We start from the raw sequence: 23949 nt of genomic DNA on the forward strand, positions 1-23949 counted from the left end.
TTAATTGCTTCTTGAAGAAGAAAACATGGGATCTCCTTTAGGGTTCTTTTGTTTTCCATGGCTGTGGAGTAAAATGGGAAATCAAGTCATGGTGTCTCAGTCTGATTATTGGTCATTGATCCAGTGGACCATTACTGTTCAACCTAAACAGTGGGACGCAAGATATCAAAAGTCTTTTCAAACGCCATACATCACTCCTTGATATTGCATTTATGGGATCGATAACTACCACCTATGTGTAGCTTAAACCACCCCATCACTGAGATACAAAAACTGCATTAATTAAAACTGATGACAGGGAAAGCGTATCATTATAGAAAAATGTGATGCATTCACAGGAGTTCTGGTATCAGCTAAATCCAGCAGTGCTCCACTGATTTCTTTTTTCCCCCTGTAGTCTTTTACCGAAAACTAATTTTACTCTGGTGGAGTCGTACCTATCATACTCTAATCCTGTGTCACCTTGACTGAAAAGACAGGCTCATTTACATCGCAGAGGGAAATGTGAATTCATAAACAGGTCATTATGTCTGTGCCATTATCATGTTTTTATACACGTTTCTACTTATATACTGTACATATATCCACTGTGGTGGCATAAACACTAGCCTAACACTTTCCTAGCTCCATTATCAGCATCCTTTCCCAAGCAAGAAAAATAACAAGGAGAAGAAAGAACGGAAAATAAAAGAAACAGAATAAAAGCACTGACTAGGTGGGTGGTACAGACAGTGGGGCTGAACTGTGGTGAAAATGAGACTATTGATTTCTTTTCATTAGTGTCACTTTTCCCCTGCACACTTTGTGTTGTATCCTGCTGCACGGTCATTTGATTGGATGCATGTTAAAGCGCGACACACGACGGGGGTGGCCCCTCCTCTGTGTAATTAAAAGGCAGATTGGAGGCGTAGAACAATGTCTTTGCAGCGGTCACAGGAACACCACTGCGTGTGTCACTCAACCCCTCTGGTCATCTCTCTTCTTCTGGCAGCTTTCACTGAAGCATTTCTACTCAGTTCCTCCTCTCATGCACAATGTCCCTCTGCAGTTGTATCATCAGTCTGCATATACATACACTCTACATTATTTTCAGGATGATTCAGATTTTTTAGACTTCGCTAACCCTGTGTTTGTGTTTACACGCATACAAGGTATAGTGAGATAAAAGTTTCATGTCGCTGAAGGGTCATTTCCTTTTACAGACAGAAATCCATACAAATGCATACAAATCAATACATAAAACACATAAGTGAGCATACACACATCCATACAGCACAAAAGGGTCACACATAATGTTATCATAAGTTGGGCAATGTCATAATTAGTTTGTCTGAAATTGTTTGGGAATAGTAAGCCTCTATCCTGAAGGCAGAATCTGGACCTTAGTATGTAAAGGACAATAAGAGACTGAAACAACTGTCTGACTGTTTGAGATTAAGTGTTGAACCAGTAATATTATGACACAGCCTTCCTTTTAAATGATTCCTTTATTGAGGATTAGACTACTAATTTAGCAAGTCATAGATAAAGAAAGAATACACACTATAAAAGAATAAAACCTTTCATTAGAGGAAGTGCAGTGAAAACATTGTCCAGTGAGTAAACACTAAACATTCTGATTTTAGGATCAGTCTTCTCCTCACAACTCTCCCTGTAATTCTCAGCATGGCGGAGTTAAGCTCTTGTGTTGTCCACTGACATTCTGCGCACAGGAAGTGATTCATTTCATGTCAAGACAGACAAAGGCAATTGTAACAAGCTGTAGTGGAGTGAGATGGCTGATAACGCAAAGAAGAACCCACGAAAGGTTTCAGAAGTGAAGTCTATGACTCCGAAAAACCCCAGTCATTCAGCAGTTTAACTTATAAACGCCCAATTGGCGTCCTTCCTCTTAATCCAAATCCAGCTTCTGCTTCGCTCAGCAGCCACTGATAGAGCCTTGATGGCTTGTCGGAGTGCTTGTCCCTAAATCCCAATCCACTACAAGAGCCTGGTTGTTGATGTGGCTATAAAGCCTCTTCAACTAACCTAAGCCACATTGTTCGGCATCTACTTCGTCGTACATCAGGCTTTTGCATTCATAAGCGTCATTGATCAGATCTGGCCTGAGATTGGTAATGATTTCTGGTGAAACGAGGAATTTGTGATCACTTTCCAGTCATGGGCAGTATCCCAGAGGCTTGCTTCTATTATTGCAGGACGTTTCAGTGCATGGAAGCTGTCCTGCTTGTATAAAGGCAGTGGAGCTTGAGAGTACAGGCATCCAGGTCTTAGCAAATACCATAACACTGCCAGTGTCTCTATATGATGACACGAATACAGTCAGTCTGTAGGTGGACGGGTTATGAGACAACGTTTTGTGGGCGCTTCTCTGCAAATTCCGCCATATTTCAACCGTTCACTAGCGCTATGACGCTTCTGTTTTTCCGCCTTGCCTCTATCAGTTGTGATGTAAACTGCATCATGCTCTGTGTGCAGCACAGGGACATCACCACGGGCAACCACAGGAAAATCACAGACAGTTATACTTATTTGGCAATGGTTTGAATGTATTGTAATTTAAATGTGTGTAATTTAATACTTAAAACTTGCACACTACAGCTTTAAAGATGCAGCGCTGTACGTGCGTCGAACGTGGGGGAAAAAGTGACACAACGTGAAAAGTGAAGCGTGAAGAAGATCTGTGTGTTGAGACTGACATGGTGACACAGTCATGCTCGCTCATACACACACAGACACGCACAGATCTTTCAGAAGAGGCTATCAGGCCCTGCTCCCTGCTGTCGCGCGACGATCTTTGTTTACCACACAGTCCCGCGTGTGCCCTTCCCTCCCAAACACTCAACAAAGGCACTCAGTGAGTACAGTGCAGTTCTAGAGAGAAAAGTGCTGTCCCTAAGCAGACCTTGCTAGAAACAAAAAAAAAAAAACGATTCTTCATCTCCACAGCATCAATTGTCTTGACTCTGCTTGCCAGTTTTGACATTGGTGAGCACCATTTAGGCAACAATTCTTTGCTTGTGGTGCCAATAGCAAGACAGAGTCACAAATGATGCCAAGAAAGCTTCTAAATCCTGACCTCATTCTCTTTCCGCTTTCTTTACTTGGACAAATGTCCATCTTTATTTCCCCACTGGTGCTGCCATTCACACAACTAAGTAAATCACCTTAATCTGCATGGGTCTTTCATAAGAGACCTAAATTACATTTGCTGGAGGTCAAATAGTAATAAAAGAAACAGAAATAAACAGAGACAAATCATCACCCTCTTCCACCATGGGAATGAAAGTAAACAGATGAATATCTTTGCTATAACAAATCTGCATTTAGATGGAAATGCTACAACAAACATAACCCCAACAAGACTGCTGTTTGTCTCCATTTGTGTTTGGCGCTGCACTTTGTCACTCTTTTCTAAACAAGGCTCAATTGGATGTTGGGTGAAAAGTGCAAAAAAAAAGGAGAGGCAAGACCGAGCTGAATGTCAATACGGCTGAGAAAAAAAAGAGGACATTGTAAAACCACATAGTGGAAAACATTGTATTGTAAAGTCTACATCAGTGTGGTGGGCTTTGTTAAATGTTAACAGGCACAACTGTTATTGACCTCAACCAGTCTTGTGTCTTTTTTCTGTCAGCACAAGTGTTGAGAAGGGCATCGAGTGAGACGACTCATGCTCCAGCTCCTCCTGGAGGATCCACTCTCAGCAGCTTACAGATAGTGCGCGGATTTTCTTATTTTCTTTCTGGCGGTTCACCGCGGCATCAACGTGATCCTCACTGTTGGCCCATCTGTCTTCACTTTAGAGGTGCTCTCATATTATTAAACACAGTCAGGGAGCCTTTATGTGGCTGGCACAGAGCTGCACACAGACACAGGGTGAGTGGTAATGGCATTTTCGCTTCAATACTAACACAATTGGGAACATCATTCCATGTTCTCCCCATATTTTTCCTATTCTTTCTTTCCAATGTGCCCACAATTGCTTTTGCTGCGATAGAGGGACCTCAATTTTCCCAAACCATCAGCCTGTCAGTCAGGGGCTACTGGGATTGATGGAAAGTATTTTCTCCTGTTGTTGCTGCTCCACTCCATTTGTCTGCATGTCACCTAAGTATGTGTGTGTGTGTGATGCATGTGCACGTGTCATAGATTAGCTGTTTGAAAGAGTTTTGCTGCTGTTTGTTGATCACTGAACTACAGCAGGCTCAGATAAAGTTGCACTAGTCATTTTTTTTAGCTTAGTTAGCTTAAATCTGCAACATGTTGTTAAATGCATGACGGCACTGTGAAAAAGGATTTGAAAGGATGAAATAGCAGTGCTATTTGCAAGGCCCAGGATATTTAATAGCCTGCCAAAAACTTTCCGGGAAAGGAATATGTTACATTTTGGTACAGAATACAGAGGAAATACCAAATCTTCTGAGACATATGTTTTAAGTAGTTGTCGATAAGTCCTTGAAAGTCTGTGTAAGTTGAATTTTATTTAACAAATTTTCTGCAAAGCTGCAAAAAACAGTATTAAGAAATATCTATATACATACAGTATACTATATTCAATTAAGAGAATATGAGAATAAGTTAAATTGACCAAAAACACCAAATTCTGGTGTCCCCAAATTCTTTGACCTCACTCATGGAACAACTACAATTACAGTTAATTAGCAGTGCGATGGAAAACTGTCTCCATTTGCCAGATAATTGGAATGAAATTACATTTAACATTTCAAAAAGTAAAATAAAACACTGGCTGTGGTGTGAAGTTGCAATGTTCTCAGGTGCAGTGCACAAATAAATTTGATTTCCAGGAAGCTTTCAATTAATTTACAGTTGCCATCTTCTTTTTCAGTAGGTTCATCTTGATTTTATCTTTTAAATTTACAAAATTAAAAGCAATAATACTATAAAACAACCGATTAAAAAAAACAAAACATAAGCACATTTATACAATGAGCAGAAAGTGGGTGAATAATTTTTATCTTCTGATATGAATAAAACATATCAGGAGCAGCAGCAGAAAGTGTGGGTGTGTTTTTTTGACATTGGATGGTCTGACAAAACTGCTTGCTGTCCTTATTGTTTTGTAAAGGGACATGGAGACATGCATTCTTTTAACAAGTACCTGGGTGAGGTGTAAAACCACATGGCAAAAAACAAACCAAAGAAGACAGGGGAAAAAAAGGAGGCTGCTCTAAAACACCAAACACCAAATCAGGGTTTAATTGCAGACAGAGAGAGTGAGAGAGTGCTGAGAGTGGCAAATGCTGTGGAGTCACACAATGGCCTTTTGAAACCAGACAAACCATATTTATATAAAAGGATGAAGCACGGGGGAAGAACCTGAGGGGAAATCTCACTGAGTGTGAGGACTGAAAGGTCACACTCCACAAAATTTGCTGTCAATTACACCATAGGCACGCCCTACAGCATACCAGGCTTTATTGACTATGATGAGACCATAGCTTACAAAATGGACACATGGTGTTAGACCTGAAACTAGAGATTGAAATGACAGCATGTGAGTGGAAGAGTTAAGAATGAGCACTCTTCAATCCACTGTTCAATTTTCACACTCTGGTCCATTTTCAGACGGCTCCACTGAAATCGCTCACTAACTTCCTCTGTGTTTGGAGGGGTTTTCGCACCATGTTCAGCAGGTGCACACTTTTCAGTTACGGGCAATAAACTTCATGTTGCGACTTCAATTGTATCTCTGATCGCTAGGTTAAGCTTGTTATAACAAGCCTGACTGCACACATGTGTCAGGTATCAATATGTCTGTCAGTGTGTGAACGAGTGACAAGGAGAGAGAGAGAGAGAGAGAGAAGCTGAGTTCAGTTAAAGCTCTACTCGTGCTGCTATAACATTAAATGAGATTTTACCATCAGAAAACTACATCATGTGTTGATCAGTGTTAATATTGTGGCTGCGGCTACGGTTAAATTAAAGAATGAGTGCATTCTTGAATAGGTCCTGAGAATACCTGAGATACCCTGAGAATAGGTCACATTAGTTTTTCATATGGCGCTCCATCCTTACCTCTTTTATGTTTTATGTGTTTATGCAGTGGAACGTAATGAGGATTGTCCTGTAGGGGAACAAATTCAGGTGTTCCCCTACATCTAAAAGGACAAAGGACAGTCTTTTAATGATGAGAATGTTCACCTTCTGGCCAGGGAAGACAGGAGGACTGAAAGAGGAGTGAAAGAAGCCGTCAGCACCTGGAGAAACCGTCACTTAACAGAGGTGGAAGCATATGTAGCCGACTCTCTGCCACCTACAATGTTGTCCTGAACTCAAATCCAGAAAGGATCAACACTCGCAAACTAAGTCTCGCAGGCAACCCTAACAACCCTCTTTCACACTTTGCCTCAGGGTAAACTAACAAACTGAAACTGGGGTTTTTCAATGTTTTACCGTAAACACAGCATTGTTTCAAAAATTGATTGCATACACGCGAAACCTCCCAAAACGACTATAAACACTGTATAATATATGTCAGACCTGTATGTGGCGCTCTGTACAAACTCTATACACATGAAGAAGGTGATGACAAGATGGTGAGCAAGACAGAGGTAGGACTATGACATCATAATCCTATTTTCTCCTGTAACACCCTGCTGGATGACACCTAAACTTGTTCTTTTGTGTATACACACTCATGACCGGCATTTCATGACATAAAACCACTCTCGGTAGATATTCAGAACGCCTGGATTTGTACACCAGTTAGTCAGAAATGAGAAAGCCTCTTGGATGAGAGGTGAAACATCGTCAATGTATCCTGACGATGACTTTGACATAGATGACTGAGAACCTTCACAGACCTGAGAAGGTGGATAGCTTTTCTTAGAATTGCATACAAATTAAACTGCTTTTTTTTGCCAGCAACTGTCACCCTTTGATAGTAATTCAAGTAAATATCGGTTTCAGATACTTCTACACTGGCTCCACTTCCTGGAACCAGAGATTAGATATATATATGTTTTGTAAAGTCTATGGATTACAACAAACTCACTCACTCGCTCACTGGTGCCAATCCCAGCTGTCATAGGGCAAAAGGGCAGGTCACCACTCCATCACAGGGCCACATTCACTCCCACACTCACACCTACAGTGTCCAATTTGCCTAATCCCTTAAACTTAAGCCACCAAAACAACAACTATGGCAACAGAGGCCCAGACGCAATAAACGGTAAGGAACTTCTGATCGGGGAAGAGTTTGAAAACACACACGCTCACAGAGAGAGACAGACACAAGTGACAACACACACCAATACTCTCCTGTGTGAAGTTGCCGTCTAAACACAGCAGGTCTGTTAGGCAAACATCATGCAGAGTTTGGCAATTGTCTCCATGCTGATTATCTCTGACATGCAAACCTCTACCCAAAACTGTTCCTGCCAATCCCACCTGCTTCTCCCTTTCTTTCTTCTTTCCTTCCGTGCCTGCACTCCTCCTCAGATGTTCTCTGTTATTCTCTTTTTTTCTTCCCATCATATTTTGTCTGTGTCTCACTCACTGTGGCTACATATTGAATTTTCTCCACTAATCCAGCAGTCAAATCTACTACATTTTATCACACTCTTCATTTTTATTTTTCGGTTTGAATTTTGTCCATTAAAAATATTCCTTGTTTTACAACAACAACAAATCTCCGGAGAGAAGATAAACTTCTCATCACTTCGACTTCATTCACTTAATTTCATTTCACTTTAATTGTATTTTCAAAGCATCAAATCAAAACGTACTTAATGAACGGGCTAAATGCAAGGTATGTAAACATTTCTTTCTCATTTATATTTCATATTTATAGACTGATGACAATGCAACGATGAATGTTGTGCCTTATAAATACTACTGAATCACTGATATCTGGTTGCTTATTTCTATAAACAGTGATTGAGAACAGGGTTGTGGTGAAGAGATGAGGGAGTGTAGCCTCCAAATAATCGTGTTAAAGTTGCATCATATCCTGTGAAAGGGTGCCAGTCAGAAAAGGGTCCTAGACCAGACCTAAATGGAAGGACCAGAGTATTTACTGAGGAGAAAAGACACAAAAATGTGCCTTTTTCCCCAACTACCTTAAACCCGCTAACCTCTCACTCATCATATTACTAATGTGCAATATATTGTTTGCAAGTATTATGTGAAATCTGTGCAATAATAATCCCATCTGGTTACTTGAACACTAAATGGCATATTCTCTGATTATTCTCTTTTCACTGCTTATTTATGTATTTATTTATTGTATTGTTAGCAATTTGAACTCTGCTTTTAAATTAGCATTCTCATTTCTTGTTTTTTCAGCATTTGGGATTTTAAATGTGCCTCGGGGGCACTCGCAAAAGCAATTTCCTTGTGCTACACAATGAGCATAAAGTGCTTGACTCTTGAAGAGTGTTTGTGATAAAGCAGACACACATGGATCTGCGTGCCTGATTCATGACAGTCGGAATATTACAATAGCTTTGCAAAAGTAACCATGGACACGCTTCACACAGCCACAACTGTGACCATAGGCCAGTTTTGGTGGCACCAAACCATCAATGCACTATATTAACTGTGCAGAAGTCTATCAATAGATTCATTGACTGTGTTGTTACTATGTTTACTCACTTATGTTCTTTTTATTGGCTCAGTCGCTGACTACTCAGAATCCAGAATCTCCCCTTCCCTGTGTACATTTGTGAAGCCTCCTCACAAAGCCGTGGGACATGTGTGCACATCTTGTGATGCATTTTTAACTCGCATTGGTTTGTTAAATCAATTTGCACGGCCCTGGGTGAATTTGCATCTAATCACGTCTTTCCATTAACTGCGTATGCAATCACATCACCTCTTCAGTTCACTTGAAGTTCTGTCTGTCCGCGTAATTACAGCCGAGATCCACTGAATGTGGCCCAAAGCCATGCAAAGTTTGGCTTTGCATCATTTTCAGTGTGATGTGAGAGGATGGTTTTTGTAAAGGCATGCGCGGGATCCAAGGTGATGCAGGATTGACTGGTGGTGTGAAAACAGGATTCAATTACTTTTTTTTAACCTTATGTAAATGAGGGATGAAATTCACTTGAAGGAGGGAAAAAAGTGACGGGATGAAAAAAATGTACCTGCCGTTTTTACCTGCAGTGCATGGATGACTGTAAAGGAGATGGTTATTATTATGGCCTCTGGGATGTCAATTTTTCAAGTACCTCATTACAAGTACTTAAGTGACTTAGCCTCTTACACTCCTTCCTTGTTACCATCCTGTCCTAAATGTTTCAATTCCTCAATCATTTATTGTATGCTCTAACCGCCCCTCAAACCTTTCCTGACAAGGGTGTCCTCCTACACTCTCCTTCTGACTCCAAACCAGGCCACGTCAGACTTCACAGGAACTCCCTGCTGCTGCCCTGACTAATTTTTCTGCACCTTCTGAAGCATTACGATATATTTATCTTGTGTGGCATGCAGCCAACATTTTAAATTCATAACTACACACAGAAGTGCATGCACAAAAGTGCAGGAATGCTCAGCTTAATGCCTCCTCCAGCGCCGCATTTTCACCCTCTCCTGTCAAGTTAGGTGTCACGGGGTGAGCTGTGGTGCCAACTCTGCCCGTACGCTTCTCAACTGACTCTTTCAAAAGTAGAAGATGCCACATTGGAGAGAAAGAAAATGAAAAGAGTGGACGTTAATGCCCTCAAAAACTTAACTCCTCCAGAGCAGAGTAGCAAGGAGTATTTGTAACACATACACTTCTGTATGTGTGTGTGTGTGTAGGGTCTCAATGCTGTGCAAATTGGCTGCATAAACCACCTGGCAGATGTAACCTGAAGGTTTCTTCACAAACATACCCACGCAGACACAGACAGAGAAGTTGGCTGCATTTCCATCATCTCTGACTGCAGAAGTGTGCCCCGAGTCACAAAAAAGGCCCCAGTGCCAGGTCTGAGGATTTTCGTTTGCCTTCGCTGATGCCAGAAACAATACAACGCAGAGAGAAGTAGACCATCAGGAAAACATCAGAGAGCAATGAGGGGGTGTTCAGTCTGTCCTATGTTTGCAGAAAAGCATGCAGATGCACAGCGAGTCAAAGCGAAGGTGGACTGACAGGTCTGAATCATTGTGTTGTGTTCTCGTCCCTGTAGCACTGTGGTATACACAAGGATAACCTTCAAAAGAGATAGTGAGGGAGCATGTGGAGCAACCAAACCAAACATAATATCAAGTAAAGGTATAACGGTCTCCATCAGCATCTTTCTCATTCTCTCAGCAAATGCAAGTCTGTAAAATAAGGTAAGCACACGAATGCAAAATGTCAACAGTCTTCAGAGTTTGTATAATTTGCTGGCGCACAGTGAGAGGATTAAGATCCTAAACTCTAGCTTTTCAGCCAACTCAAAGCAAATTTTAATGAGCTCAGGAGTAGCAGAAATAAACATCTGAGAGAGTTAACGAAATATTAAAAACTTTGCTATTTCAGAAATGGCTGAATGGATGAATTTGAGCCTTGCCGTGCTAAATGCTTTGAGTTATCTCATCTTTACCACACTTTTCTTTTTTCACCTTCTCTGGAAAGTGCTGCTGAGCCACGAACGAGAGGAGTAAGCAATGAAGGTCTTTCACATGTTCGAGGTGTGTGCACTATTGGGTCAGTGTGACCAAGTCTAACATAAAGGAATGGGCTCTTCCACAACACAACAGAGCACTGCTGGTCTTTCATACATGAAAGACCCGAGCACCACAGAGAAGAACATTGTTGGTTAATGAATTTGAAACATTTCTGGTTTGTTTTCCCACTAGTTTTTTACACTTCAGCAACATTTAAAGGAGCATAATGCTAGCAAGCCACAGTCAGTCTGCTTTGATTGAACTGCACCCAAAGATTTGTAATGAAACATTTTTGAGTGTGAAACTTGTGTTTGTTGGAGGATCCAAGTGATTGATTTTGAAGATAATCAGCAGGAAATGAATCAGAAAATATTTGGTTATTAATCATTTATTGCGCTGACCTATGCAGCACCAAGCTTCACTGTGTCCCAGTCCAGGATCCACCTCGCACAGAGGCTGCATTTGAAAGCAGTTTGTCTCTCAGTGCAGTGAATAGGATTGATTGGAGATTTTGATTGTGTGCCAGTGGCAAACCGTTCTGTTTTTTTTTTTTTTTAAGGTTTGAATGATTTATATTGTGATTTAATTAATAAAGTTCAAATAGATAAAGATAAATTCAGTTCAATATTGACTGACTGTGTTACAGATTCAAAACAAAATGGAGAAGAAGATATGAATTGTTTCTAACATTTTGAAAAGACACACAAAACAATGAAATCACAGCTTTTGTAATTTGTTTGTAATTGTTACTTTGATTAGAAACGATAAATTGTTTCGCCCTAATAGGCTTTGTCACAATGAATGAGTAAAAAAACAAACACACTGGGGGCCTTCATTTGTGTTGCGTTGCGTGCCCTTAGTGCAGCTACGGCTCTGTTGCCAGGCGACAGTGATCGGGCAGGACAAATCCTACATGGTCAAAGAATGTCACTGTCTTTCTCAATCATGCAGACCAAAGCTGACCAAAGCTAGTGTATAATATTGTGATCTGCAGAGCTTCACATGGATGGGTCCACTTGAGGGGCTCTATAGTACAAGTTGCAAATGTCCAGATTTCAAATCGTATCCCCATGAGCGGCCGTGGCGATTATTAGAGTCGTAGAAGTAACATTAGAGGGCATTTCTGAAACATTTTGGTATAATTATCTGAAGTTTACACTGGAACTCAGGTGACAGGGAGCATCTCCAGTTTAATGAGCACTCACCGCAGACTGTGGTTTGAAGCAGAAGGAAGGCCAGCAGGGGCTGCAGTCCACACACAGGCAGTTCGCCACGCATCCTGCTGCACCTGGAGACAGAGATGAAGAGAGGGATGGGGGGAGGGAGGGAGGGAGAGTGAGTGAGTAAACAAAGGAAACTGAAATCAACAACAAATCAGCATTCGCCTTGTGAGGTTTTTCTAATACACACTGTCGACGGGTGAATCATAAGCAGTAATTCCTTTTCATTTTGTTCAGTTCAGTCCTCACACTAATTTACTGTTTAAAAATGAGTGTCGGGTATGATGAAGTCCTCTGAGGGCCCTTTGGGGCTGTGATTAAGTGTTTGTAAGTGCAGTACAAATAAACATAATATAGCCATCATGTGTAATCTTTTTTTAAGTGTAGAAAAGAAATGTGGCATTTTCTTTTGACTTCACAATGAAATCTAAAGGCTTTTGTTAAAATATTGCCGTTACCAGTTTATTACTCTTGCAGTTTACAGGGTAGATAAACCTGCTCCATTTTGGGAATAGGCAGGGGGAAAAAAAAATAGACAGACCATTAAAATGGCAACTTTCCCAGGGTGTTTAAAAACACAGATGCTCACTTTATACTCATGCTCTCCTAAAGCTCCTGGGTTGAAATCTACACTAATATATAGCCACTGGTGCTAAACACTGAGAATATGCAAGCAGTGCACATGCACGGGCACAAACAAACACACACACAGCTAATGTCATCTGAAAACCTGCCAACCGAGATGCGATCGCTGAAGAAAAATACAGTGAACATCATAAAAAGTAAGGAGTGTCTGAATGTGCTGCTCTACATTCACAGACCTTGAGTACAACATCCCCTGCTGCGGCAAACAACACATACAGTAAGCCCAAGCAGTTACAGTAATATCTGCTAAATGTTAGACAGTAGGGATAATGTTAGCGTGGCGAGTTCAGCCCACTCTACCCCACTCATGTGGAAAAGATACGCACACGCAACTACCAGCACAACTACCTCCAAAACACAGAGCACACATGATTCATTTTAATATATTTAACACAGTTTATAGTGAAAATTACCAATGCCCTCAGCCTTTATTTGCAATTTCTGTCAATGAACTGTGCTGATACGCATCAATCTGGCCCTTAGTAGTACATACAGCATATACCTGCTTATCACGTAGACTACACCTCTGTTTGTAGGATTAGGGCTGCAAACATGAAAATGATGACGTTCTCAAATGTTTTGTTTGGTCCATAAACCACAATGATTTATTTGTTATATGGAGCAAATAATCCAGAAAATATGCGCATTTAAGAGGCTGAAAAACTTGTTTAAATTCTTTATAAAAACACCCAAACCGATTAATCAATTATCAAAATAGTTGAAAATTAATTTAAAAATCAATTAACAATCAAATAATTGTTTCAGTCCAGTTTTTACTTCAACCTGTTTGCAGCCATGTCACTTTAAGCACACACAGTTGCTGTCTCACTTAACATACAGTCAAACCAATCACTTCCTGTGTGCAGCACTGGAATATCTCGAGAATTTTTGATTTAAACGTTGTTTAGATACAAGAGAGAGTCGTTAAGATGATCTGACATCTGTTTGCCGGACAGACTTTTGTTTTTATTTAAAAGTTACACACTACAGTTGATGTCACACCAAAGAGAATGGTTTACAAAACCTCAGGTAGAAGATGCTCAGCTGATGATGCAACCTCTGCAATATAGAAACAGCCATAACAAAAGCACAGGAGCAAAATCTAAGTCGAGAATGTTCTCAATCTCAGTTTGCCCTGCTGAAAAACCAGCTGAACAAAATATATCATAGTGTCATATTAAATACTCAAAAATATCTATTTGACAGCCAGGTTGGATTTTTCCATCTATAATATATTTGCACATGTTTAATTTCGGAAAAAAATCAGAACACTTTTTGAAGGCAGTGGATAATCTTGTTGTCTTACCCACAGTGGGTCATTTTTTTCTCCCAACCAAGTGATATGTTTGTTTTGATGCGGAGAATAGTAAATAGATTGTGATGCTAGTATCTGAATCTGAAATGTTGTCTTTGCCAAAATGTTTTCACATCCTTTCAGATTTATCTGTGCAGCTGCGCTCATAGTCGCCTGGAGCAAGAGAGGAAACAAGAAATGGAGACAGAGTTGAACAAGGCTGAATTAATTTCCTCACACTTGGGTATGAATGTGTGCCCTGAAATAAATATGTGCATTTATTCTTCTATATTTGACTATTTGATACATGGGATAGAGACCAAATGAGGTAAGTCAGCGAGTGCCGTGGGTCTCGAGAAACCCTGAGTGTAAATAATGAATATGGTATCTCCAGAGACATGGCGGGCTGAGCAGAGCCTGAGGGCAGGGGAGTCGTTTGGGGGGAGAGGAGGAGGAGAATTTAGCGGCTGGTAGTCGAGATGCTGGACACAAAAAGCAAGGGTCAGTTACAAGAGCACTGGTCACTTTCAATCAAAAAAAATGCAGCCAAGGTCAAAAACACTGACCTCACACCAAGTCATCTCTGCTGAGCCATGGCTGAATGGAAGTTGATTTAAAAAGGTCTGTGAGAGATGAATACGTTCAGTGTTCATCATGAGAGTCACAGTAGACACTGCTAATGAGCAATTCTTCCTAAAGTGGTGTTAATGTTTTGCTGTAATTGTAATATTAAATACTCAGTATCGGCAAGGATACTGAGTATTTGTACTCAGTCAGTAAAAAGTGCTATCGGTGTATCATTATCGGCAACGCAACCCCTTTTAATTTGTTGCTTTGTAGATGATGAAAATGAGGATTAAACATGACTACTTTGATTCACATCCCCCTTCCTACTTGGACAGCCATGATTAGTTGGGAGATGCACAACTACAATCACCCCAGAAAGTTACATGGATGTATAAATCACTGATTTGATGCATATAAACCCTTCCTGACAAGTGCTTTGGCTTATCTTTATTACACAGTATAAAAATTCACTATTTTCATGAAGTGAAATACTGAGTCATATTTTTATGAAGGTTTCCTGCTTTCGGGTTAGAGGCACGTATGTTTACTATGCTTGTGCTGCTACATACTCCACATCACCCGCCTCTCCCGGGTGCACGTACATCACCATTGATTCATTTTGCACTGTGGCGTCTATTGAAGCTCAGATTCCAGACTAACTGAACAGTGCAACAGGTGAAAAGCGTATCCTCTTTAGAGCATTGCAGAGCTTTGACCTCTGTGTTACTAGATCTCTGGCCTCATTTCCTCGTCTTTCATTTGTGATGCATCATCTTTTCTCTTTATTGCCCCAGCCGCACTCAAATTCAGTTAACTTGACTCAGACCTGACCTTCAGACACATCCACAGTTTGATGGATGTTGATGCCGGTTGAGATGTTCTGTTGCTTGTTTACAGTGGGCAGAGTGTTGTTGTGGTGGTTAGCATGCAGCGGTGCGTTCTCCTTCTTTTCACATGGGTTTTTTTCTGGGTACTCCAGCTCCATCCCACGATCCAAAAAAACATGCAGTTTGGGGTTTTGTTGGAGACTCTAAATTGACTGAGTATGTGAGAGTGAATGGTTGTTTGTCTCTGTTTGTTAGTGCTGTGATAGAACTGTCCCGAGTACCCTGCCCCTCGCCCAGTTACAGCTTATCCAACTCCCTCAGAGGTTAAAAGGCTGTATAGATACAGGCTTAACGGGGTTTTTATTATAATAGAGTGTTTAACTCACGATTATGAACTGATGTCTTCTCAATTACGGCCACAAAGACCTAAAGACGAGGTATTGCAGGCCTGTCAAGGTCTGGATATTTTCTACCTGCTGAACTAGGGCAGTGGGGAAGTAATAAGAACAAGAGTCAGTATTGTGACAGCTCTGGGTTCTTGGTAGCTGAGTGAGTTGTCCTCCAGCCAGGAGGTTGGGATTTGATCCCTGGCTCTTTGCTGCTTGGTTTACACGCTGATGTATCACTGGGTACGACACTTGATCCCAAACGGCTAATGGCAGCAGGTACATAACCATTGCAGTGTGTCTATGTAATATAAATGTTGTATGAATGTGTGGTAATGGTTGTGAATGCATGAATGGTAAAACTGTAGTGTAAAGCACTTCGAGGAGTATTAGCTTCCATGCTGACAATACAAGTAGCCTAATCTTAAGAAATCTATTTATTTTTGTAACACCCAAATTTCCTGCTGGGAAAAAATACTGTGCAAAATCTCAGCGTGTCAGGCAAGCGCACTGTTCCCTACCAACCTGTCACAGATACTGTGAATATAACAGATAGACCAGGAGACATGGGGTTAGACCGTTATAGCCAGACAGCCAGATGAAGAGGGAGACACATGGAAGAAAATACAGAGGGAAGGGGTTGCAACTTAGTTTTCTGTCCCTGTCAAAGACCTTTTACAAGGCCAACCTCAACCTTCCATGAAGCCCGATAGCCCCATCTGTTGTTCCATGTCACCTTTAATCTTATTCTGTACTTCGATATTTGAATAAATTTAGCTGCCACTCTATGTCTGCCACCATCTGCATCCCAAGCTCACAATTTGTACATTTATTCTCCCTTTACCTTTATTTTCTTTACTTTTCTCAATATGTTATGTCACTCTTCCGTCGCCATGATGCATTATTAAGAGGCCTCATTAATCACTCAGGCTGCCTGTCTGTCACTCCATGATCCCACACTGCTGTTGTTCCTGAACACACACAGAGAGACACACACGTACAAACACACACACACACACACTGGTGCAGGTTTCACAGGCGGTGTGAGTCCCATCAACTCCTCTAAGTCCCTTTGAGTGAAAAATGAGGCCACCCTCAAGTGACAGAAGACAGTTTTCCTTCCTGGAGTATATTACAAGGCTTGAGTAAGCAACCTGTCACACTGTGTCATACGTAAATGGCTTTAGTGCTTCAGATTTTCTGCACAAATGGGGCCGGTATGCTGTTTGCACCTCATATAGAACCTCAGAGCATGCATCATCCTCAGGTTGGTTTCTTTTGTTGCTTGCGAGTTACAGTATAAAAACCCTAAAATGAGAGTCTGAGTGGGTGGCTACGGTCCAGCTCATGAAACCTGTGGAGCAGCAGAACATCTCAAAGCTCTGGGATAGAAACGAACACACTGTCAAAAGCAATTCAGATTAGTCACTCAACTACACTCAGTGATTCACCAGCCATACTGTATATGATGACCATAATATATGGTTGATATGATGGCCATAAATGAAATTGGTACAGTACGTTATGGTTTGGGACGGTAAGGTCCTGGGTCAGGGTTGCGTTTCGACTCAGAACAGTACCTTTACTTGGAAGGCAGGATGTGGGCCGTGCCCGATGGCCGCATCAGCGAGATGCGTAGTGTGATGTCGTACGGGTGCAATGGCAGCGAATGAAGACTTGGATTGCGCCACAGCAACAATGGACAACATCCAATAGTTCTATTTTTCTCAATGAGACAGCTTTGGATGAGAAAAGACTGTGAGTGTTGAACAATCATCGGTCGCAGGGGAGTGACTTTTCTGTCGCCCAATCAGCTGATTGTCGTGGGTGAAGCCGGTTTAGCTTGACCCGCACTGTACCGTACCATTGTACTCTGGTACCAAAGGGATGGGTACCAAAAATGAAACAGTTGGGGCCGGTTATTTTGGAGCTATTCCTAAAGAAAATGTGTACCGTACCAAACTGAACATCCTACTACAAAAATCATGAGAGGTTGTGTGATATTCATTCAAGAGAGAGATGCAATAAGAGGCACTGCAGTTTGATGCAGCAACAGATTTACCCTGATGCTCTGCTAGGCTACATATAGGCTTGGAAGGGACTGAATCCTGGTGGACCACTGTGAGGGAAGATGGCAGGGCTCCAAAACAAGAAGAAATTGCCATTCAAATGAGAGCACCACCATATTGGCTAATTACAGTGAGAGCCAGACGCTCTCTCACACACACACACACGTTTGCACAGCATTTGTAGTGAGGACACTCATAGACATAATGCATTCTTTAACCCCTAACCCGAACCATCACAACTAATTGCCTATCCCTAACCCTAACTCTAACCTAAACCCAATTTTCTTAACCTTAAAAAAAAAAAAACTTTTAAGGGGTAACAGAACATGGGGACCTCACAAACACACCCCCCCACACACACATACACATACACGCGGACAAATAGTGCACACACAGGCAACAACAACAGAGTTTCTGAGTTTCTGAGAGGCAGGAGAGGACACAAACATGAAAGAGCTCTGCATTACAATGAAGTATGAACACTGGACGTGTGATGAACAAAATGATTATACATGAGAATGCAAATGCACCTGTGCAGTCGGTGTGTGAATCGAGTGTGGATGACTTGGGCAGATGCTTGTGCGAGTTATGAGCGACACACACACACACACACGCAAGATCGTTTGCATGCACGATATAAACTCATTAGCGCATAATATCCGTCCAAACATCTCAACTCAAGACACACCTGAATGCTCTTTCTAAGTGGGTTGTACTATAATTAGCATTTTCATTGAACAGGATTTGGTTTTATAGTTACTGTGCCACTGTTGACTTTTTCTATTGACACACTAATGTGTTGTTAGTATGTAAAACAGTCTGTAATTGTAATTCATAAATGCGTAAGCTCTGCTGTGCATGAATGAGGAGCTCCTCCTCCAGAGGGAAGATATAAAGGACAAAGGATAAAATAAAAGCAAGAATGAGACTGGGCTTGTTCAGGTGTTACTGCTGTGGAGCTGAAAAACGCTGTCAATTACACCTGAGAATGTTTCACTGAACTGTGTAAAGGTACGAAAAATGCACACATATAGTGCCCTGTGAGTTCTTGTGGTGGACCTATTGTGTTTATTGTTTTGCTTTTCTGCTTAAGTTCTTCAATTTGATGAAGGGAGGAAAAGGAAAAACAGCCAGACAAAGACAGAGATGCTGTGTACCATAAAATATCAGACTCTACCACACAAAGCCGGGATGACATTGCTAAAAACCGTGATGGTGCAGAGCAGGAATAAGCTTCAGGGCTGCCCACAACTATATAGAAACCTATTACTTACAGCAAGAAGCCACACTGGTCTCGGTTATTGATACAATGCAGCAGCCAGAAACACCCGGCACCCTGTTTAGAAGTAGGATGGAAGCAACTATCACTCATTTGTTACGTTAAAAAACATATTACTTTGCTCTCCGTGGCTGTAAAAGACAAGGTCATTTAGCAGAAAGATGGGGAAGGACCCGGAGAAAGGGTGAGATGCTGTATTAAGGAAATAAATTGGAAGGGGAAAGGTAGAGAAATACAAAGAGGAAGGAATGGAGAGAGGGATTCTCCTAAAAAATGAGGTAACGCCAAAAAGCTTTTTACGTACAGCAAGGGTGGCCGGGCAATTCTAAAATGTCTGCGACTTCTCATTTACCAGTGCTGCAAAGCCACTTTGTGTGGCGGCAAATGTTAAACTTGTTCTGGGCACATCAAGGTCCCCTTGGCTGCCTGCTTGTATTCACTTGGAATTTAAATGGGGCTTTGGGCAATGGAACAAGGGAAAAATAGTTTCACCACCGTGTACACAAGAGTTTAAAGATGCAGAGTGGCAAATATGGTGTCACACAGACAAAAGACTGTCAGGCTATGCATATGATTATATGGGTGTGTGGACGAAGGACAATGTGAGTTTTTGTTTCAGGACTGCGTGGTTTTTTGGACCAGAAATAATATACGCCCTTATAATATTGGCCTATGCCCCCACCACATTTAAATGCATAAAATCAGATACAAAGAATAATATGAAATAATGCTATAACCAACACTTGTAATAGGCAAATCTATAAGATATATTGCTACTGCCATGGTTGATTCTTAATCAGTGTCTTTCACATACACTATAACAAACACACACACATTTTTACAGTATGTGGTTGATGCTATCTGTATATTACAACATATTGCTGATTGATGGCAGCCGTGGTTTTTCCTCCCCACTTCTCTCTAACACTATATTCATCTTCTTTACATTGTTGCTTTTCTCCACTGCTCCGCTCTCGACTATATTTCCTTTCTGTCTGCCTGTCTGTCTGTCTCTCGGTCTCTCGCTCTGCATCTAGGATTCAGTAAATCCTTGCTGTTGACTGCAGGCCATAAAAACTCCTCAGTTAATCAAAGTCAGTGGTGCAGAGACTCTGAATCATGCCGGGGCAAAGGCCTGAGAGTCGGTCAGCGGACCTACACTATCAACCCTTCACCAGATCCCCCATCAGAATAGATGTTGTGGCAGCCTATAGATCAGCAGAATGTATTATATGTAGTGTCCCACAGAACCAGCACGAGCTGAGCTCCTGCAGCCATATCAGTGTATTGTTATTTTTTTTGTGGAGAGTGGAGTGATAAATAAACATTATATTCGTTATAAGACTGAAAACTTTGGAGGTGGGATGAACATTTTATCCCTGAGCTCACACAGGATTTATGATTGACCCAGGTAACATTTATAACAGCCATGTCAGCTCAATTTGTCATATCACAAAGCCCTCTAATAGGAATATATCGCGCATCAACTTAATACTCCTTCCTGTAACGTTCTCTAACTCCCCTCCTTCCTCCTTCCTTCTTCAACCTCTCTTGTCACGCCATTCAGCCACAATAAGTGACTGGACTAATTACCAGAGGGATGAGAGCCGTCTGTCGATGAGAGTACTCATCTAATCTTCTCCTGTGTTTTCCCAAGTAAGTTAAGAGGCAGTCTGGGAGATGGAGGGTGTGAAGGGCTGAGAACAAAGTAAGGTATGTATGGTATGAGGAAAATTAGGAGATATGTATTCAGTGAGGCACAAAAGCCCAGTGGTGGGACGAGTCTGCTGCTTTGATAGACAGTTAAATCAGTCTGCATCTCATCACAATCACAGCATCAGTGGCTGCACGTAATACACACACACACACACACACACACACACACAACCAAATCATCAGACCAACAGGGTGCAGAGAGACAGATGGTGCGTTTATAGCATGTTCATGGGGCGTGATGTCTCGTTGAGTGCAGTGACCACCTGAGAGGGAGCCTCTGACCCAGCGAGGACTCGGACAGACTGGACCGTGACCTTTTACCTTCAGCATAGTCTCACAAAGCCACATCTATCCCCAGACTGCTGTGACTGCAGCCATTATCATTTACTGGAGGGTCAGAAAATATGCCCAAGGATGTTTGTGTTTTTTCTTACCACAATTGTCTCGGACAGGGAGACGTGTACGTTCAATAGCACAACAAATACAGCAAATTAACAGTAGATGTAGGAAACAGAGACACCATGATGAGAATTATCATGATATTTAAGTCACAATATTACCAAGATATTGAGTATTCATATAAATCGTATATTGCAATATACTCACAACTCTATTTTTTATGCGAATCCACAAAAAGTTTATTTGTAACATCAGTTAAAAGATTGTACGCTAAGAAAATCAATAACGCCCCGCAAAATATCACAATATTTCGATTCCACCACCACCACCCCTAAGTAGTTGTATTGTAGGTCGATTAATGACTAAACAACTTCACTGAATTTTGCAGTTGAGTAATATATGTTGATTAGGTGGAAGTGCATGAACCATGAACCATGATTTGGTGATATATCGTCGTCCTTCCTCGTGCAATAGGATAATCGATACACCAGGGCCAATATCAAAGATGCCGCCCCATTCATTCCTACACAGTTAACATAACTAATTTACACAGAGACAGTCATCCACCATGTTTCTTTTACTTCCTCCCTCAGTGTAAGAGCCTTGAGTTGGATTAAATGATTGACTTTTACGATATAGAATAACTAAGAGAAACTTACCTAATTCACATGACTTCCCACGTCAACATTGGCAGAGTTATTATGGCTAAAAATAACCTGTGCAGTAGCAGCAGCCTTTTATTCATTTTAAATAAACCCACCACTTCAGAAAAAAATGGGCATCTGTGACTTCTGAATAAATATACTGATTTTATCACAGCACGTACTATTTATCAAAATAAAACTTTCCCTCATGCTTTACATGATGCCATTTCCTCATCCTGAACATTAGAAACAAATTAGAAGAAATGGAAGATTAATTGTGCTTGACAGATTGTGACAAAGGGGTTTTTTTTGCTCTGCTGTTCATTCATACATTATCAAGAATGATTATAATCATTCATATTGGCTTTATCCCATTATACATCAAATGAAGGAATGAATTGTGGGTTATAAGTGAAGGACTTAAGCGGTGCAAAAGTGACGGTAACGAGGAGAAAAGTGACGTTAGTGAATACACTGTGAATGGTACAGAAAGGAATTGGAGTTCGGGGAGAGACATATTCCAGAAAAGGACATTTTGAAAACTGATAAGAGACAGAGATAAGATGAGAGGCGTCAGAGCACAGTGAATAAATTGAGAAATTGGAAATGAGTTACAGTGGCCAGCAAGAAGAAAACCTGAGTTTGACAGTGGGGAGTTGGAGACAGTGTGAAAACAGCACTGTGATAACTGTGTGACAATGAAAGAGGGAGAAATAAAACACTCAAAGCGCCGAGAAAAGAAACCCTGCAGGGAAACGGAGGATGAATATAAAGCTAGCATCTGATGGTGACAGACATGTGGCTTTAGTGTGTTCTATACTTATTAAATAATCACTGTGAGGATAGCAATGAATCGTGAAAGTCTGCAGATGTTTCCAGTTTCACGAGAGCGTCGTTCAGGTGTAAAAATGAGGGTTGTGGAAGGTGTGAGTTGTGGGAAAACCGCCATTAGAGATGCAGAGACGGAAATAACCGTGGAGAGAGTTAACACACCTCTGCTTAAAAAACCAGCAGGAGTTATTGAAGAAATATAACAATGTAGAGTGAGAGAGGTTGGCAGGGGTTTGACGGTGCAGCCTGGCTATTTACAGCTTTACTGTTGAGCGCCAAAGGTCCAGATTCAGAGTGAGCATGATTCCCATGACAGGCTCGGATCCTCTAGGTATATCGATTCTCTGGCACAGTCATTTGGGAGAATAAGAATTGATGAGACCTGCCCGAGGACAAGTTTTATTTACTTATTTATCTGCTCCCGGCTCCGTTCCTACGTAGATCTGTCTGAAAACAGGGGGCCACCAGCTGGGGCCCCCACAGCTCACAATGTCTAGACATGACAACTCATTTTAAGGGCATGTGTGTGTGTGAGAGAGTGATAAATCAAGCATGCAGTAGCCCACCAACACTCAGCACATGCTCTATAAATCAAAGTGAGGCAGCCAACACAAATTGACATTTCACAGACGGACATTTTCATTTGAGGTGCACTTGATATTTAGTTTTAGGCAGTTTCTGCAGTGTCATTATGAACCAGAGGGATCAATTTTAAACAACTGCCAGCTGCAAAAGCGTTTTACTTTTCAAACACCATCCTGCTTTGTTTCTTAATCAACATCACAGATGTCCAGAGGCTTCTTCGCACTCTTTAAAAGGAATAGTTTGACTTGTTCGGAGAGGTCTTTGTTTTCTGGCATACATACGTATGAGGAGAAAAATGCTATTCAAGCTTAAAAGGTAAAAAATTATATTTATAGCAAACTATTTCTAAGTTTTTACACTTTGGTCTAAAATAAACATGTTAATGTGCTTAATTTGGACTTTTATCACTTATTATCACATTTGGACAGCGGTGTGCCTGTTAATATAATTGTCTGTACAGTCAAACTACTTCTTTGACTTCTTGGCTCACATTCTGAAAAAAAAACTGTTTCTACACTCATATCATATCATGTTTTGTGCCCATTATTTATCTGTATTTGATCTAAACGTTGAAGATAAACAGGAAATAATGCTGTGTGCTTCTATATTGCCACCTCATGTTTTTATTTTATGTTACCTACCCAGGGACTACAGATGTCAACTTTCCTTGCTTACAGTTTATTTGTGTAGACTAGTGTTATTTTTAACTTTTTTATCCTAACCGTAAATTTCCCCAATGTGTGTAATAAATGTATATTATCTTATCTTATCTTATCTTAACGATAAACCATACACAAAATAAACAGACGCAGAAACAGAGAAGCCAACTGAGGTCATGGGATGATCCACTTATCACACAAGAAGAAACAAATAAAAAAGGGGGACAGTTTC

General features: G+C 41.0%; 1 protein-coding gene across 1 annotated transcript in view; it reads right to left on the reverse strand.

Moving 5' to 3' along the window:
• ncanb (neurocan b) overlaps nucleotides 1–23949 on the reverse strand; it is a 141994-nt gene that overhangs the window by 94181 nt on the left and 23864 nt on the right. Inside the window, exon 2 of the mRNA XM_044043240.1 lies at nucleotides 11802–11884. Within this exon, the coding sequence (XP_043899175.1) occupies nucleotides 11802–11874 (73 nt within the window). The 5' untranslated portion in view covers nucleotides 11875–11884. The remainder of the gene's footprint in view (nucleotides 1–11801; nucleotides 11885–23949) is intronic.

This window comes from Solea senegalensis, linkage group LG14 (assembly GCF_019176455.1).
Source record: "Solea senegalensis isolate Sse05_10M linkage group LG14, IFAPA_SoseM_1, whole genome shotgun sequence".
NCBI lineage: Eukaryota > Metazoa > Chordata > Actinopteri > Pleuronectiformes > Soleidae > Solea > Solea senegalensis.